Source organism: Dromiciops gliroides, chromosome 2 (genome assembly GCF_019393635.1).
Source record: "Dromiciops gliroides isolate mDroGli1 chromosome 2, mDroGli1.pri, whole genome shotgun sequence".
In the NCBI taxonomy this organism is placed as follows: Eukaryota; Metazoa; Chordata; class Mammalia; order Microbiotheria; family Microbiotheriidae; genus Dromiciops; species Dromiciops gliroides.
In genome coordinates this window covers 594479561-594496752 of record NC_057862.1, presented here as the reverse complement: position 1 = coordinate 594496752, position 17192 = coordinate 594479561, and the positions used below count along the sequence as shown (strand labels likewise).

The following is a 17192-nucleotide window of genomic DNA, read 5'->3' as shown; positions in this document are numbered from 1 at the left end:
TAGATTTGCCAGGGAGGGCAGTGAGAGGTTAAGTAACTTGTCCAGATTCATTTAGCCAAGAACACACCCTCCAGACTCTGAAGCTAGCTCTCTTGTTAACTGTGCCACTTTATCTCATAGTTTGTGGTTTATGTTCATTACTACATGTGGCAGTCTGTAGTGGGGCTCTTGAACTCCTTAATAACAAATAGATTAGATTAAAGTCGAGAGAAAATAGTACAATTCCCAAACTTTATCAGTTTTAAAATGGCCAGTTTTTACCCAAGGCTCCTGCCATCCACCACTGCTTCTAATTAACTGAGGATCTTAAGCATAGAATAAAAAGTATAAAACTGGAAAGAGCTGAAAGTGATCAATCCTAGTGGATTACGCCCCCATTGGACAACTTTGGTTTTCTGGCAGTGAATGAATGAATGAATTGTTGGACTTGGAATCAGGAAGACCTGAGTATCAACCTTGTTTTAGCCATTTAATAGTTATGTTATCCTCTCCTTAACCTGCCTCAGTCTTCTGTTCTTCCTCCGTAAAATGCAGATAATTATAGCACCTACCTCATAGGGTTTGTTGTGAGGATCAAATAGGATAATACATAAAGTGCTTTTTACATCTTAAAGCACCATATAAATATTAGTTATTATAATTATACCTTTAAGGGGGAGGGGGGGAGAGGATGAAAGCTCAGATGCATGAGAATCAGAAGAGGGCAGTGTCATGAAACTCTAGGGAGGGGTAAGTATCCAAGAGGAGATGATGGTCAGCAATGTCAGAGACTGCAGAGAGAGCAGGAAGAATGAAGACTGGGGAAAGCTGGCAATTAAGAGATCATTCAGAATGTATTTCATAGGATTGTAGATTGACTACTGCAAAGAACTTTAGAGATTCTCTAATCTAACCTTCATTTTCACAGAAGGGAACATTGAACATGAGTTTGTTGAGCATTTACTCAGTGTGCATACTGAGTACTGGGTTAGATGGTTGGGGGCATGGTGTTTATTGCCCTTAAGAAGCTCACGGTTTAGGTGGTCAGAAGTCACTAATCCATAATGCAAAGAGAGTTCAAATAAGTGGTAAACTGTGAAGTACATTATGGCACAAATCAATGGTAAATGATGAAGTGCTGTGGGAGTTTAGAGGATAAGGAGGGCAGAGAAACAGTGGCCAAGGGAAGCTAATGGTGGAGGTGGGATTTGAGCTAGGATTTAAATGTTTCTTTGGTTTTTGAGTAGGCAGAGTGTTCTAGGAGGTGGGGGGAGGAGAGAATAAGAGAAATGAAATCCCAGAGGTGGGAATGAACCATGGCAAGTTTGTGGTACAATGAAGCCTGTGTGGCTAGAGGGGAAGGGGGGGGGAGAGGGGGAGAGAGAGAGAGAGAGAGAGAGAGAGAGAGAGAGAGAGAGAGAGAGAGAGAGAGTGTGCGCGTGTGTGCGCGCGCATATAAAAGCTATGGGAAATGAGGCTGAAGAAATTGTGTAAAGCCCAATTGCAGAAGGCCTTTAAAGCCAGGCATAGGGATTAGTTTTAGTAATTTTTTTTTTGTCTTTTGTTTTTAATTTTAGTCATTTCTCCCTGTTAAATCCTCTCTTGAAACAGGGACAAAGTTAAGCAAACCCAACCAACAGAGCAACAGGATAGATTCAAATATACACTCCTCTGTTAACATTTAAAGCTCTTTATAACCTATTGTCTTTCTGTATGTCCCCTCTTCTGTGATCCAGCTACTTGGCTGTTGCTCACACATGACACTCCCTCTCCTCGCCTGGACCTTTTACTTACAGTTTCCTCATGCCTGCAGTGTGCTTACTTCCTTGCTTCTGCCTCTTCTCTACTTCCTTGGCTTTGTTCAAGACTTGGATCAAATCCCATCTTCTGAAGGAGGCCTTTCTCACTTGCTCCCTTCTCCCTCTAAGGTTACCTTCCATTTACACTGTATATATCTTCTATCTTCAAAGTTATTTGTCTGTGGCCTATACCATTCGAATGTGAGCCCCTTGAGAGCTGGGCTTGTGTTTTTGCTTATCTTTCTGTTCCCTATGTGTAGTATAGTACCTAGTACAAATGTAAATGTTTAAAATAAATGTTTGTTGCCTGATCGGCAGACGTATACCACCTTTCATACCTGTGGTCTCCTTCTTCTACTAGTAGGCATGGGATTTGCTTCTTTTCATCTGTTCTTTGGAACCAAGATTGGTCATTGCAATTAATCTGAGTTTTATTGTTGTTGTTCAGTCGTTTCAGTTGTTTCCAACTATTTGTGACCCCATTCGGGTTTTCTTGGCAAAGATAATTGGAATGGTTTGCCATTTCCTTCTTCAGCTCATTTTACAGATGAGAAAAATCTGAGTTTTTTAGTATTTTAATATTATTTTCATTTATAATACTGTAATCATTGTGTATATTGCTTCCTTGGACCTACTTGCTTTGCTTTTTATCAGTCCATACATTTCTTCCCATGTTTTACCTATTGTTAGGAGATATACTCATTGAAAAAAATTCTGTGAGCTGCCTCTGACTCATTAGGTGACCAAGCTTTGAGGGGAGAGGGAGGAGAGTTGTAGATAATTAGAGTTAAGATGAACTCTTTCCCCAGACTTCAGAAAATGTCAGTTCAGTAGACCATCAACTTACTTTAAAGTTTATAATTTAACAAAAAAATATTTAAGGCTGTCAATCATATCTTTGAAAAAAATTGGAGAGATAGGAGTAAGGGAACTTTAAGGTATAGAACTCCTTTTATAAAAGACATTAATTTATGTTGCTAGTTTTAAAAAAATCACTAAAGTAATATATTAATGCATGCTAAGACTTATTTACTACTATTTTTTACTTTATAAGGTTGTGAATTTTTTTATTGCTTTTTCTAATTTTAACACGGATTGATACATTTTGTTGTGATACAAAGCACTTCCCAGCAAACTGCATTTGCTTGTTGCCATGTAAAGTATAACCTCCCTCCTGTAAAGCAGTTAAGTAAAAAGTGCCTAATAGCTTGGTAAATCACTGTTTTTTGTTTTTTGCGGGGCAATGGGGGTTAAGTGACTTGCCCAAGGTCACACAGCTAGTAAGTGTCAAGTGTCTGAGGCCGGATTTGAACTCAGGAATTCCTGAATCCAGAGCCGGTGCTTTATCCACTGCGCCACCTAGCTGCCCCCCGGTAAATCACTGTTAATGATAAATACAGAGTATTTCAAAAGTCTTGTTACATTAAAGCTTCAAAGTACACTAACTTTTTTGGAACACTATTATTACCTAGACCCAAATTAATTGATATTTTCAACATATTCATGTTTAGTGATAGTATAAAAATTGCCTGGATTGTAGGAGTATCAAACCCTTCTCTGACCCTCTAGATAACATTTTTTTATTCTCTATTCTTGTGTGGATGTAGCCTAAGCCAACAAAGGGAAGAATGCGGATCCATTGTCTGGAGAATGTGGATAAAGCCCTTCAGTTCCTGAAAGAGCAGAGAGTACATCTTGAAAACATGGGATCCCATGACATTGTGGATGGGAATCATCGACTGACTCTTGGTCTCATCTGGACCATCATTTTGCGGTTCCAGGTAAAGAACGTGACATTAGATTACTTCTGCATGTTGATTCTTCATTGTAAAATCCTCTGTCAGAGTAATAATTTCATTTGTAAAGTTAACTTCCAAATTTCAGGTTGGTTAGAATACAATAATGTTATTTCTTGGGACTAGTATGTGCAGCGTCATAGAGAGTAGGTCATCCTTTGGGGACATGGTGGCTGGATGATGTGGGGACACGACGGCTGTAGAACGCATCTGCAGGTTCTCTTCTGTTGTTAGCTCCTTGCCGGTCTTCTGCCTTTCCAAAAATGCTCGTTCTACAACTTACCAACTCAAACCTGTCATTCCTTGGACGCAGCTTTAATTCTTTTTGAAAACTGTGCTAGAGCCCAAGCTTTGCCATCTCCTTCCTCATCTTCCCTTAGGTTAGGGCTATCATCAGTGATAGAATCCCAGCCCTTAGGGTCACTGCTCATGCTTGGTAGAGGCTGTGCTGATTTGGCAGGAGCCCATCTGTGTAAGCCGCACAGATTCATTCTCATTGTTGTAAAGCTGGAAGGGACTTGGGAGGTCACCTAGTCCTACCTCTTCCTTTCACATACAAAGGAGCCCTCTGCTGTTTAAGGTGTTCTGATTCTAACTCTTGAGGTCATTACACCGTACCATGTTGCCTCAGTCACTGGCAGAGAGTGCCTCAGGCCGGTGGCAGTTCTGAACCTGAGACACTGTGGTTATAGTTTCTCTCGACAGAGGCTGTTTGTGAAGTGAATGCCTGCCACATTTCTCCCCGGTCTCTCATTTCATTGAGGAAAATAACTGGGTTGTTGATGTTCAACGTGACTTGGCCTTCTCTGGTAGCCTTCTTAAATGACATAATGCACCGCCGACCTCCATTTCATTATGTCAGTGACATTGGCCCTGACCTCCAGGAGCTTATCATCTTGTACTTCCCAGACTGAATGGGAAATTCCCCAACAACAGTCTCTTTGGAGACTGGAGAAAAAAGAAACGGAACTCATCAAGGAGACGCTAGCCACCCTTTGCTCCCCTTAGGTAAAAGAAGCATAATATAGCTTCCCTTTGGTCCAAGAGGGAAAAGGAAGAAACAAAAGTAAAAATATTTAGGTACCCATCTAGACCCTTTAAAACATGACCGTGTGTGGGGTAGCGAGAGAATAGGATCCTGTCTTTGTCTCTTGGAAGGTTCATTCTTCATGTTAACCTTCTCACTTGCCTCAGCTTCCAGTGAAGAAGTGATTTAATGAGCTGTTTTGACTGTTAAGCAAGGGGACTAATTTCACAAACCCATCTCATTCCCATACAGCTATCCACCTAGTTCACCAGTGTTTTGTATTCGTTTGTCTTATGGTTGTTTGTTCGTTCTTCTTCATGTGTGCACTTGTACAGTGTCACACAATTTCTGTTCATCTCAGTTTTCCCAACGGAAAAAATGAGGATAGGAATAGTGCTTAACTCCCAGGGTGGTTATGAGGATCCCATGAGATGATATATGTGAAATGCTTAGCACGGTGCTTGGTACATAGTTGGTGCTTAATAAGGGCTTGTTTCCTTTCTTAATGGAAAGTTTATGAGGTTATCGAGGATGGTTAAAAAAAGTTTTTATTAATATTTGATATCGTTAGTGATCTTATTATTTATAGTATTGATGCATTAATAAAGCACCAAGAGATTTCAAGCTGGGGGGCACTCCCTTTTGCTTTGTTTCTTTCCATGCTGCCCCTCTTCCCCCATTTGGTTCTATGAAACATCTCTCCTGAATTTCTGGTTTTGTCTTCTTGGACAATTTTTTTTTTTTCATGTTCCCTTTTGGTTTTGTCTTCTTGGGCTCTGCCCTTTTGCCAGATGGGGGTCATCTCTGGCGTCCTTCTCTTCTCGACGCTTTCCTGAACTCCATTCCTTTGTGTCCAGTGTGGCCTGTTTAGTGAAAATTACTAGGATAATTAGTGAGGTTCATTTGGCATCCCACAAGCCTCACTGCACATGACAGGTGGGAGTGAAGCAGGAAAAGAGTGTTACCTGAGAAGGTGAGTGGTGTGAGCCTGGCAATTGATTTCCCTGTAGATCCTTTGCAGAAGAAGAAAATGAAAGCCATGTTCACAAAGTGTCTGTCCAGAGTAACTTAAGAAACCTGTAGATCCTTGAGACATGGGTTCTTCTTCTTACGCCTCACGGCGCGCGCCGCCCCCCCAGCAGGATAATTCTAAGGGCCCACGTTAAAATAGAGTGATTTTCCCAGAAAGTATAATTCAGTTTGGTTAAAATTTGTGGATCATATTCAGTCTTTTTCATGGGGGAGAATCACATAGCATGGACAGGCAGCGATGGGTTATGATCTGCGTATATTGGAGTATTTAGTCAAGTCCCGGTGTTTACCCAGACACCTTTCTTTTTTCTGTTACATTTTGTCTAATAATCTTAATCTCTAAATAATGTCTTATCTTTAACTTTGTGGTGCTCCTATATCATTTCAGTTGAGTTGAGAGGGAGGTAGCCTGGGGGAAAAAAAGGAAAAATTAGCACCAGCATCCTTGAATTTGCTAGATCGATAAAATAGCAAATGTCTTTATTTAGGATGAGCGGTTTTATTTCCAAATGAATTGTGAATCATGAAAAACAGATAACTCTTCCTTCAAAAGGATATTTTTGTGTGTGTGTGTGAGGCAGTTGGGGTTAAGAGACTTTCCCAGGGTCACACAGCTAGTGAGTATCAAGTGTCTGAGGCTGGGTTTGAACTCAGGTCCTTCTGACTCCAGGGCTGGTGCTCTATCCACTGCGCCACCTAGCTGCCCCTCATAAGGATTTTTAAGAGCCTCAACAGGTGGTCTTTCATGCAATTTCAGACTGCCATCATGGTTATTCTGACCCCGACTTTTTAGTGCAAATCATTCTTTCTTAATTCACTTTCTGTACTTGAGGTAATGATTTTGCAAGCGCGGGCTACCATCTTCACAACACCATTAAAATGACATTTGTTAACTCTTCTCTCAGGAAGGGCAATGTGGGAAGGAAATGATCTTTCATTTTAGCTAGATTTCTCTCCTCTCCTTGCTCCCCCCCACCATTTACAAGTTTAAAATTAAACCCCAGAGATCTCATCTTATTGGTTTACATGTAGGTTGTACTTTTTCTAAGAAATCTTGTTTATCTAAAATTTGAGTGTGACCCGTAACTAGTATTATTATTTTTATATCTAGACCTATGTATTTTTTGCTCATCAAATATATCCGTTTGGGGGTTGGGGCCTATATGTGGGCCCATGTGGTATCTCTTTCTCCACTCCCCTCCCTCCAGCTTTCGTGTAAAGGCTCTTCAGGAATTTTTTGGTGATGGCTTTAATGTGATTGGAAATGTGTAGGAGAGGGAATGACAGAAACCAGGGCTGCTTGGATTACTTAGAATCGTAAAATTTTGTGGTTGGAAGTGATTTTAGCATCTTCTTCAAAAACTCAAGTTTACAAATGAGGGGAGCTGAGCCCCAGGGAGGTGGTAACACCTGGAGGCAGTGGTTGGCTCAGACTCAGGAAGACTTGGATTCTAATTCTGCTTCAGACACTTTCTAGCTATGTGACCCTGAGCAAATCACTTGCCCTCTGTTAGCCTCAGTTGACACATCCATGAAATGAGAATTATTATTCTCACCTACCTCATAAGACTGTTTGAGGAATCAAACAGAGATAAAACATTTAAAGCACTTTACAAACCTTAAAGTGCTATACAAATGTAACTTATTTATATTACAGGTCTCCTGACTGTCAAGTAAATACTCTGTTACATCTTGGTGTCTCTTGGTTGCTTAAGAAATTATAAGATAGCTGAGTAATTAGTGATTTGTTGTCTTTTTATAGTTAATGTTCAAATACCCACTCTGTCCAGAACACTCGACCAGGCACCAGGCAAGATAATCCCCCTGCTTGCGTAGATTTCTAAGCTAATAGGAATGAACAAATGAATAAAGTATCTATTAAGCTCTTTCTATATACAAAAGCACTGTGCTAAGCTTTGAGGATACAGACAGAAAAGTAAGACAGTCCTTATTCTCAGTGAGCTCAAAATCGAATGAGGAAGACAACACTTTAGAGGTTTCAGCTGAAAGACATGTGGAAAGCCCCCATGGTCTTTCTGGTGCTGCAGCAAAGCAGATGGTAATGCTTCTTCTTTAATGTCATGTTCACTGATAAAAACATAGCCATTTCTGATGTTGAACCATCTGACAATACCAAGGATTTTGGCCCTGAAGAAATAGAACTTTATTTTCTGAGTCTTCGGTAGCCACATGTATGGTCCCTGCAGGAACAGGTACTAGGCTGTCTTTCCCCAGGATCATGGCTGTGGGCACTGCACTGGAAGCATCACTGTTCCCTAATATTCCTGTACTAGAAGACTTCAGATATATACATATAACTATAATACAGATAATCCACATTAAAGGACAGCTGCAAACAAAGTACATATGTGAACTCCTAGAAGAACAAAAGTCATTACTGATGTGGAAGAAGTTAGGAGGTGTCATTTGAGTTGGACATTTTTTTAAAGGTTGGGTCAAAAGTCAGCTGGTGGAGGATGGGGGAGTGCAATATCCCATCTACTTGGTAGCTTTTCTTTAAGGATTGTTGTACTCAGGACACCATTAAAAGTGTCACTATTATAAAATGCTGAGCTTTCTATTTCTTCAATGTCTATAAAACCTGTCGAGAGGAGGGGGTGTGAGTTGTTTCCTTCTTTGCACGTGAACTCACCAGTTTTCCGAATGTTTCCTGTGCCTGGTGTCTAGCTTAGGGAGAAAATGGTACCTCTTGGGTGTGGGGGAAGGCTTGTGTTCATCTAAGTCCCTCTCTTGGATCACATCTACAAACTAATTATAAAGTAAAATTCTGGTCCATTTGCCTAACTTCAGAAGCCTGCTCCTAAAGAAAGCAGTTTTGTGTTCCAGTTTAGACATTTACAGTTTAGACAACCCATCCATCTCCTGCTGTGCTCTGGGTATTAGTTGTGTACGTTTCCAAGAAATACATTTGTTCTTATTGACTCATGCATTTCATCAGTGACCTATTAATCCAAGTAATATTCTTTGTGAATCTTAGATTCAAGATATCAGTGTGGAAACTGAAGACAACAAAGAGAAAAAATCTGCCAAAGATGCATTGCTGTTGTGGTGCCAGATGAAAACAGCTGGGTGAGTATGAAGAGATAAATTCTGGGGAAATGTCTCTTTCCAGGGCTGGAGTTTCTTTCAAATCATTTTTCCAGTGTTTGTCTTCTCAACTGACCTCCACCAGGAAGGAGGAGCAGAGAGAAAGTCTTGTCAGTCTGGAACCCAGCTGATGGAGGCTTTCATTAGTTGAAGGACTTTGAACTACTCTTAACTCCCATGAAAGAAACAACATGCTTAAATTTTAGTTCAGAAAACTATACATTCTCTCTCTGTTCGTTGAAATTGGTAGGCTGTCATTGATGACAAACCTTTTTACATGGCGTTTATTCTCTCCAGATGTTGTTAGGACCAGTAATAATGAGTTGTAAATATAGACATGGCTTTAATTTAGCCAATTAGGCCATGAATATTTATTGAGTACCCCATGGCACTCCTGAGTATTGTGCTAGGTGCTCTAGACCCTTAAGGAGTTTGTAATCCAGTAAGGGTGACAAACCTATAATCAAGTATAAATATAGAATTACAGTCATTATAAATAATTAGTATTGAATAGACTCTTGGCTAGATTACAGAAAAGTTTCCAATCCAAAGGTCTGCATGGAGATAGGCTGTCTACAGAGGTTTGTTTAATCATCAAAAAATTAGGGTTAGCCCAGCCTTCAAATGAAAAAACAATGTACTGACAATGACAAGGGAGACTTGGCTACTTGGTATTAAAAGGAAATATGAGTATTTGGGTCTCAGTGACCTCACTGTCCAAACATCTTTACCTGGATACAATGGAGACCAATAACCCTGCAGACTCTGAGCTACACTTAATTCAACAAATATTTATTAAGTATCTCTTATGTGTAAAAGTGCTTGTGGTCACAAAGATAGATTTGAGAGACTACTCTCAGGGAGTTTCTGATCTAATTGGGAGGAATGCAGTATAGAGAATAATAACTGGTACAGAGGGGTGGGAAATGAACACAAAAGAGAGATCACTTTTAGCCAGCTAGCATGGAAGAAGGCTTCATAGAGGAATTGGCACCTGAATTCAGTCTTGAAGAAAGGGAGGGCCCTTAACAGCAAGAGACAGGGGAAATCAATTCCAGCTATTTAGACAAATCAATCAGTAAACATTTATTGAGTACCTACTATCTGCCAGGCACTGTGCTAAAAAAAAAAAAAAAAAGAAAGTCTGTGTCCTCAAGGAGCTTAAAATCTAATAGGTTTAAGAGGAAAGAGTGAAAATGGGAGGTGGGGGTGAGGAGGCCTTTTTGGCTAAAATATGTAGGAAGGAGAGTAGTAAGAGGTAAGGCTTTGAAGGTGGATTGGCACCAAATCTAGAGGACTTGAATGCCGGGGTTGGGGGGTGGGGTTTATAATTTACAGCAAGGTCCCAAATAGTAGAAATAATGAATCTCATAAAAGTATGTGTTTGAATTCACATAATGGTTATTGGCTCCATCCTGATGGAAATGGGCAGTATAAATTCAAATATTATGACCACTTCAGGAAGATTCATTATTTCCACTAATCATGACCTAGCCTCTTTTTCTATGCAAAATGGGACCACTGACATGTTTATTGAACTGAGGAATGAGGAGATTGGAGTAAGTCATTGAGATTATTTGTGTGGGAGGTTGTGCTGGAGAAATTGGAAAGAGAACAGACTAATGATAGAAAAAATAGAGGGTTAGCACAATGATTCAGGTAAGGAAAAAAAATGGTGATCTCAATGAATTTGGGTAGTTAAAGTAGGAGTGGAGAAGAGTATGGATGTGGGAGGATAGATCAGAGAGGTAATATTCATAGGAATTGATAACTACTTGGCTGTGGATAGCATTCTCAGTTTTTCCTTTTCTGTGTGTGTGAGTTTGGAATTCCACCCTCCCTCATTCCTTTATTTCCTTCCTCAGTAAGAAATTCCAGACCCAAGCACAGTGTGTCAGGAAAGTGTAGCATAAAGGAAAGAAGAGTAGCTTTTCTAAAAAAGGGATTTCAAATTAGAACATACCATCTAACTCAGTGTTAGATTGACTTAGAAATTGAGCAAGCCAGGTAGCCCAGAGAGCTCTCTGCCTTATTTCAATTGTAATGAATAGATCCTTGAAATACTTTACTCTGGTTTGAAATTTCTTTTTGACATTCACAGATTGATTTTTTTAACTGCATTTAAAACAATTGTATTACATACAAGGTACCTTTTGTTTAGCTTGTTCTCTTTCCTTTCTTTTGTATTGGCTTTTGCAGGTACCCCAATGTCAACATTCACAACTTTACCACTAGCTGGAGAGATGGCATGGCTTTCAACGCACTTATACACAAACACCGGTAAGTCCTTAGAAAACACATTAAGGTGGGGGGCAGCTAGGTGGCATGGTGGATAAAGCACTGGCCTTGGATTCAGGAGGACCTGAGTTCAAATCCAACCTCAGACACTTGACATTTACTAGCTGTGCTTTGTGACCCTGGGCAGGTCACTTAACCCTCATTGCCCTGCAAAAAAAAAGAAAAAAAGAAAATACATTAAGGGTTTCAGGTGTAGTGATGTCATTTCTTTGTAGTAGAGTAGCATGGTTCTTTGACTTTTAAATCCACTGGACTTTAAGTTTAGCTGTAGAGGAAGTTCTCACATCCCACCTGGGGTTGTGGTACCCAGTCTCTTCCTTTTAGCTTAGAGAGCCCCAAGTGCTAGTCTTTGCATGAATACATTTGGAAATTTGTACTCAGCACCCCAGACCACTATTGTTGGTGAGTTCATAGCTTTTTAGTGTTTCCCTCAATCTCAAAATGGCCTGAAGAATCTTAGCACAAAAACATGGGGATGGGGGTGGGGGTGGGTGTTATTTACTTAGTTTTTCATATATATATATATTGTGTGTGTGTGGTGGCTTTTTCTTTGTCTACACAGGCCTGACCTGATTGATTTTGACAAACTGAAGAAATCCAATGCACACTACAATCTTCAGAATGCTTTTAACCTGGCAGAGCAGCATCTGGGTCTCACCAAGCTCCTGGATCCAGAGGGTAAGGGTTCTGTCATTCATCAGATACTTAGTGGTGTCTGCCCTACTGTGCAAGATACTAGTTGGTGCCAGACATCATATGAAGATAAAAAAATAAGTCACTGCCTTCAAGTGGTTACATGTTGGCCTAGTAAGGAAGTGAAGACATGCATAAACCATTCTAATCAGAATAGTATGGTGTGCAATAAAATGCCATGGAATCTGAAGGAGTAAGGTACTCCTTCCCAATGGCTGTCGCTTAGAAGACTTTCCTGGAAAAGGTAGCACTTGAGCTGGTCCTTAAAGGGTTGGTAGGATGACCACAGGTGAAGATTCGGGCAGGTATTTAGTAGATTCCATGTATTTGGAATAATTTGTGCCATGGGGCACATATAGGGAAGTATAAATTGTTTTTTTAAGAAGTGTTCCCTTTGGAGCATTGTGAATAAGGCAGAATGGGAGAGGTTGTTGGAAAAGTAGGTTGGTATCAGATTGTGGAAAGACCTTGAAAGTCAACTTTAGAACTTTGACCTTTATTTGATCGATGTTAGAGAGTTATTGAAGGTTTATGAGTAGGCTAATGGAGCGAGGAATGATTTAGGAAGACATGCAGTTGTGTGTAAGGTAAATTAAGAGGTTGAGAGCAATGAAATAGACTGGAGGGAAGGAGAATAAGTAGATTATTTCAGTGGGTCAGATTGAGTTAACATAATTATTAACATAAGGGTGTGAAGTATCAAGTTGTCATTGCATTGCTGTCTACCCTAGACCTCAGTTGGCTTCTAAGTTTTGGGTGGTAGTCCTTCCCACCTCACACCCCTGAGTAAATGCTCTTAGGAGTCAGAGGCAGCTTTTGCTAATAGAAGCACCAGTTGCTTTAATGTTGAAGTACATGACCATCACAGTGAGGAGCAGTGTTAGCAAATATAGTATAATGGAAAGAGGATTGGTTTTGGTGCCAAGTTCTGGCTCTGACACTTCTTAGCCATGACCTTGGACACAAGTCACTCACCTTCTCTGGGTCTCATTGGTCAAATAGGAATGGATGGTGGAAGCTGGACTAAAATGATCTCTAAGGTGTTTTCCAGTTCTAAAACTCTGCCTTAGAATGCATTTTCTTCTCTCTGCCTTGTAAAATAACTAGCTCAGGTCAGCTGCCACCACCTCCATGAGACCTTTCTTAATTCTTCCCCTTCCCTTTTTGTATGTATTTTGCATTTATTGACAGGTGCATGCGTGGTATGTTCCAGAAACCCCTTTTAGAGCAGGGACTATTTTGCTTATGTCTTTGTTTCTCAGGCATCTAGTTTAGCCCTTTGCTCTTGCATAATATCAGTTATCAGGGCATAATAATAAGTGTTTATTGAATCGAATCCTATGGAAGAAAGAGTAACCTTTACAACTTCAGTGGCTCCTCCCCACAATGATGATGCTTTTCTTTCCACTTCCCATCTTTTATCTGTAGGACTTTTTTCTACATTAGACCCAATATTTACTACCATGATAACATATAATGTCTGTCCCCTGTCCACTCTGACTCCCAAATGCTTGGGGGGGGGGGAGGGACGGGGACAGGGAGGGGAACAACATGTTTTCTGAGTAAGAGTACTCTAGAATTGACCTCAGAGACAGATCTCTGCTTTAGAACAGTAGAATGTTTATTTTGCAAATTCATACCAGTGAACAGAGATCTGAGGTGACCCCTGTAGTGTGTTCCCCTAGGTTGTATTTCCTGCTAACATCAGGCTTCATTTTAGTATAGCCTGTAATAAGAACTTTTTTCCAAATTAAAAACCACATTAGAATAGATGATTTGTTTGTGGTATTAGAACTTCCTAAGTGTGCTACAGTACAGCTGGGGATGAAAGTAGGATTGAAGAGTGGGGGAGGAGAAAGGGACAGAGAAAGAGAAGGAAAAAAAAAAGTTTGAAGCTTTTAAAACTTTAGAACAGGAAGTTTAGCTACCCGAGGGTAGGTAGAGGTCATGAGACTGCCAAACAAGCTTCTTGCTATTTTCCAATACATCAAATTCCCTGTTATATCCAGTACAGGAAACTGAGATAAAATTATCTCCGAGCTAACCCATTAAGTGATTCTCCAACATAAATACAAACTAAAATTCCACGGGTAGTAGTAAACTTCTTAACCCCTTTGGCACAAGAAAAAACTACTTCCTATTTTTAACTATTTGTACTTTGCTATTAAATTTTTTCTAACATAATAGCACAGTCTTTTTATCGTTAATTTATATTTAAATAATTAATCTTTACTTATAGCTACTTGGATTAGGAGTGGAAGTAATATATTATCATGAACAGAATACTAGGCTGGGATTCTGGAGACCTGGATTCTAGGTTTGTTTCTTCCAGGTCAAGTGTATTAGATACACTCAGGGCCTTTGTTTCCCCATTTGTAAAAAAAGAATATGGGCTAAAAAAAACAAAACAAAAAAAGGGGGCAGCTAGATGCCACAGTGGTTAAAGCACCGGCCCTGGATTCAGGAATACCTGAGTTCAAATCCGGCCTCAGACACTTGACACTTACTAGCTGTGTGACCCTGGGCAAGTCACTTAACCCCCCATTGCCTGCAAAAAACCAAAAAAAAAAAAAGGATATGGGCTTACTAACTGTGTGACACTGGGCAAGTCACTTAACCCCAGTTGCTTCACTAAGAGAGAGAGAGAGAGAGAATGGGCTAGATCAGAGGTATATAAGACATGTGGTCCACAACACTTCTGAGTGCAGCCTAAACCAAGTTCAAATGTAATTGAGAAATATTTTACATTTTAAATAAAAGTACAGTAAAACATAGATAATATTACATTTTAAAACTAGGTCAAAATGACACCTACAGGGATTCCCATGGTCAGATAAGTGCCTCCTGTTTCTGTTTGTGTTTGCCACCCCTGGGGAGATGATCTTCAAGATCCTGTAGTTCTGTCAGGTATTCATTATCTTATTGAAAAAGTGACAATGTCAGGGTCATACAAGAAGTTTGTGAATAACATGAAAAGTCAGCTTAGAGCAGGAATTATGGAGCTGGTTCTACAATGTTTTCATGGGGAGCAGTGTGAAATAATAGATAGAGGCTTGGACTCAGCACCTGGAAGACCTTGTTGCTCTGTGACCTTGGGTAAGTCACTTAAAATCTCAATACTCTAAGGTAACTCCATAAGCCATATTTGGCAGAGAAGGTATTAACTTGCATTAGTAGAGGGAGTTTTCTTTACCTATGCAATCAGGGGTCTAGTTCCTTACCTTAGCTCTAAAATTCAAAAGTCTATCGAAGCAGACTTTGCAGATGAGTTGTTGTTTTTGAAGATGCCAGCAGAGTATTATCAACTCTAGGTTAAAAAGCCTATCCTTCCCATATCTTGAAATTGTGTAAGCTCATTGAACATAGCAATTATTTAGGGGCCTTTTGTCTTTGTACCCCAGCCTCTAGCAGAGTGCCTCACACCATAGTAGGCACTGCATAAATATTACTCAAATTTAGTCAAATTCCATTTTCAAAATTATCCTTCCTTCTATCTCCGAGACAAATAAATCACTGGTAACACGATCTAATGGGGAAATGCATCTGAGTGGGAGCCCTTAAGTTTGGGATCTTGTCCCCACTTCTGTTGTCCATGAATAAATCTCTTAGTCCCTGTGCCATTTAGTTTTCTTCAAAATGAGGATATTACTTCTTCTGTCTGCATCACAGAGTTGTTGTAATGAAGAAAATGAGGTGTTAGAGATTCAGTAATTCAATTCAGTAAGCATTTATTCAGCACCTACTATGCACTGGGCACTGCTTATTCTGGACATACATTTGTAACAAAAACTCTCCTAATCAACCCCACTCTTCACCACAATTTATTTTCTTCTTTTTCCTCTAGTCTCCTGTTTTTCCCCCCTTCTAATTGTACTAGATCCCTTCCCTGCCTGTTGGTCTTTGAGCATCATGAAGGCGCGGATCAAATCTTCACTTTGTTGTTTCTTATATTGTTTTATCTTATTCCCTTTGAAACTGCTAACTTCATTCTTCATCATAATTCTTTCATGTCTTTAAGCCTGTAAAATCCACCCTTGTTTTTGTGAGGTTGTGGTAAAGACAGCAAAAAGGACTTGCTTATGATTATATTACTTGCCTCACTTGCAAGACTAACCACAGTTCACAAAAAAATCTTTCCCTTCCTGTGAATTTCACCAGCATCTAGGTTTGTCATCTTCTATATTGTGTAATCTTACATTTGGTTTATATATTTCATTTAATTTACTTTGTCTTTCCAACTAGATTATAGGCCCCGCTAAGAGATAAGACCCTATGTCATTTGTGTGTGTGTGTGTGTGTGTGTGTGTTTATTCTCAATGACAAATAATGTATCCAGGATGTTTAAAGTTTGACTGAAGGGATAATATTATTATTTTACCTTTATTATTCTTAATTAAATAATAGAACCGTAGAATAATGCCTTTGAATATACTTGATTGAGTTATTCAGTAAATACAGAAATTATCTCTCTTGGTTGAAGTTATTCTTGTTTTGGGGGGTGACTAGAAGTATAAGAAACATACTGAAATTAATCTTTTCTTGATCACAGATATCAGTGTTGACCACCCTGATGAGAAATCCATTATCACTTATGTGGTGACATATTACCACTACTTTTCAAAGATGAAGGCCTTAGCTGTTGAAGGAAAACGCATTGGGAAGGTAGGTTCACTAAGATTTTATGACTTGCAGGGAAATTATATCCATTTCTCAATATATTCCTAGACTGATTACACATTGCTCTTCCCAGCCAGTTGCACCAATAAATGGTTTTATGAAAGAATGTGAGGATAAAGGGAGGAATTGACACCGTAGGTCTTTGGAGACTTGGCGCATGATAGGCATGGAGCCTAACTTGATTGTGCCATAATTCAAGCTCATAGGAAGTCCCCACACCCAAAAGAGATCCATGTGATTGAGGAGCTGGTTTTGTTAATAGTTTAGGGCCAGCCAACTTAACAAAATATTGTTCTCTTCTTGGCTCTTTATTTCCCTGCTCAAAAAGTGGTATCTTCTGATTACAATCGTTTTTTATTTTCTAATCTGACCATAATTTATCTCCTCTTTCTAAAGAGCACCAAATGACATCATCCTGATCATAGTACTTGGAGTCAGGATGTCCTGAGTTTGAATGCTGCCTTAAACACTTGTGTGATCCTGGGCAAGGCATTTAACCCCTCCTTGCCTCATGGTCTGTAAAATGAGGATAATAATAGCACCTTCCTCACTGGAGGTATATGTTACTTGATCCTCACTAGGGTGGATCAAGGATCAAGAGAAGCACTTTGCACATCTTAAGAACTGTGCGTACTTGCAAACTTAAAGCTTAGAAAATTCATGAGAAACTATGGGAGAGCCCAGAACAGCACCAACTGCCCTTTTTTTCTGACCTAGGTCTTTGGGGTTAGATATTAAAAAGCACCTCTAGCATCTTAAGACCCTGGCCTGTGATTCCAAATG

The 17192-nt window shown here is 39.7% G+C and overlaps 1 protein-coding gene across 1 annotated transcript in view; it reads left to right on the top strand.

Moving 5' to 3' along the window:
- The window catches only part of SPTBN1 (spectrin beta, non-erythrocytic 1), a 269957-nt gene that overhangs the window by 186606 nt on the left and 66159 nt on the right, over positions 1 to 17192 (top strand). Inside the window, 5 exon segments of the mRNA XM_043984887.1 lie at positions 3386 to 3559; positions 8632 to 8723; positions 10941 to 11021; positions 11602 to 11717; positions 16282 to 16394. Coding sequence (XP_043840822.1) covers positions 3386 to 3559; positions 8632 to 8723; positions 10941 to 11021; positions 11602 to 11717; positions 16282 to 16394 — 576 coding nt within the window.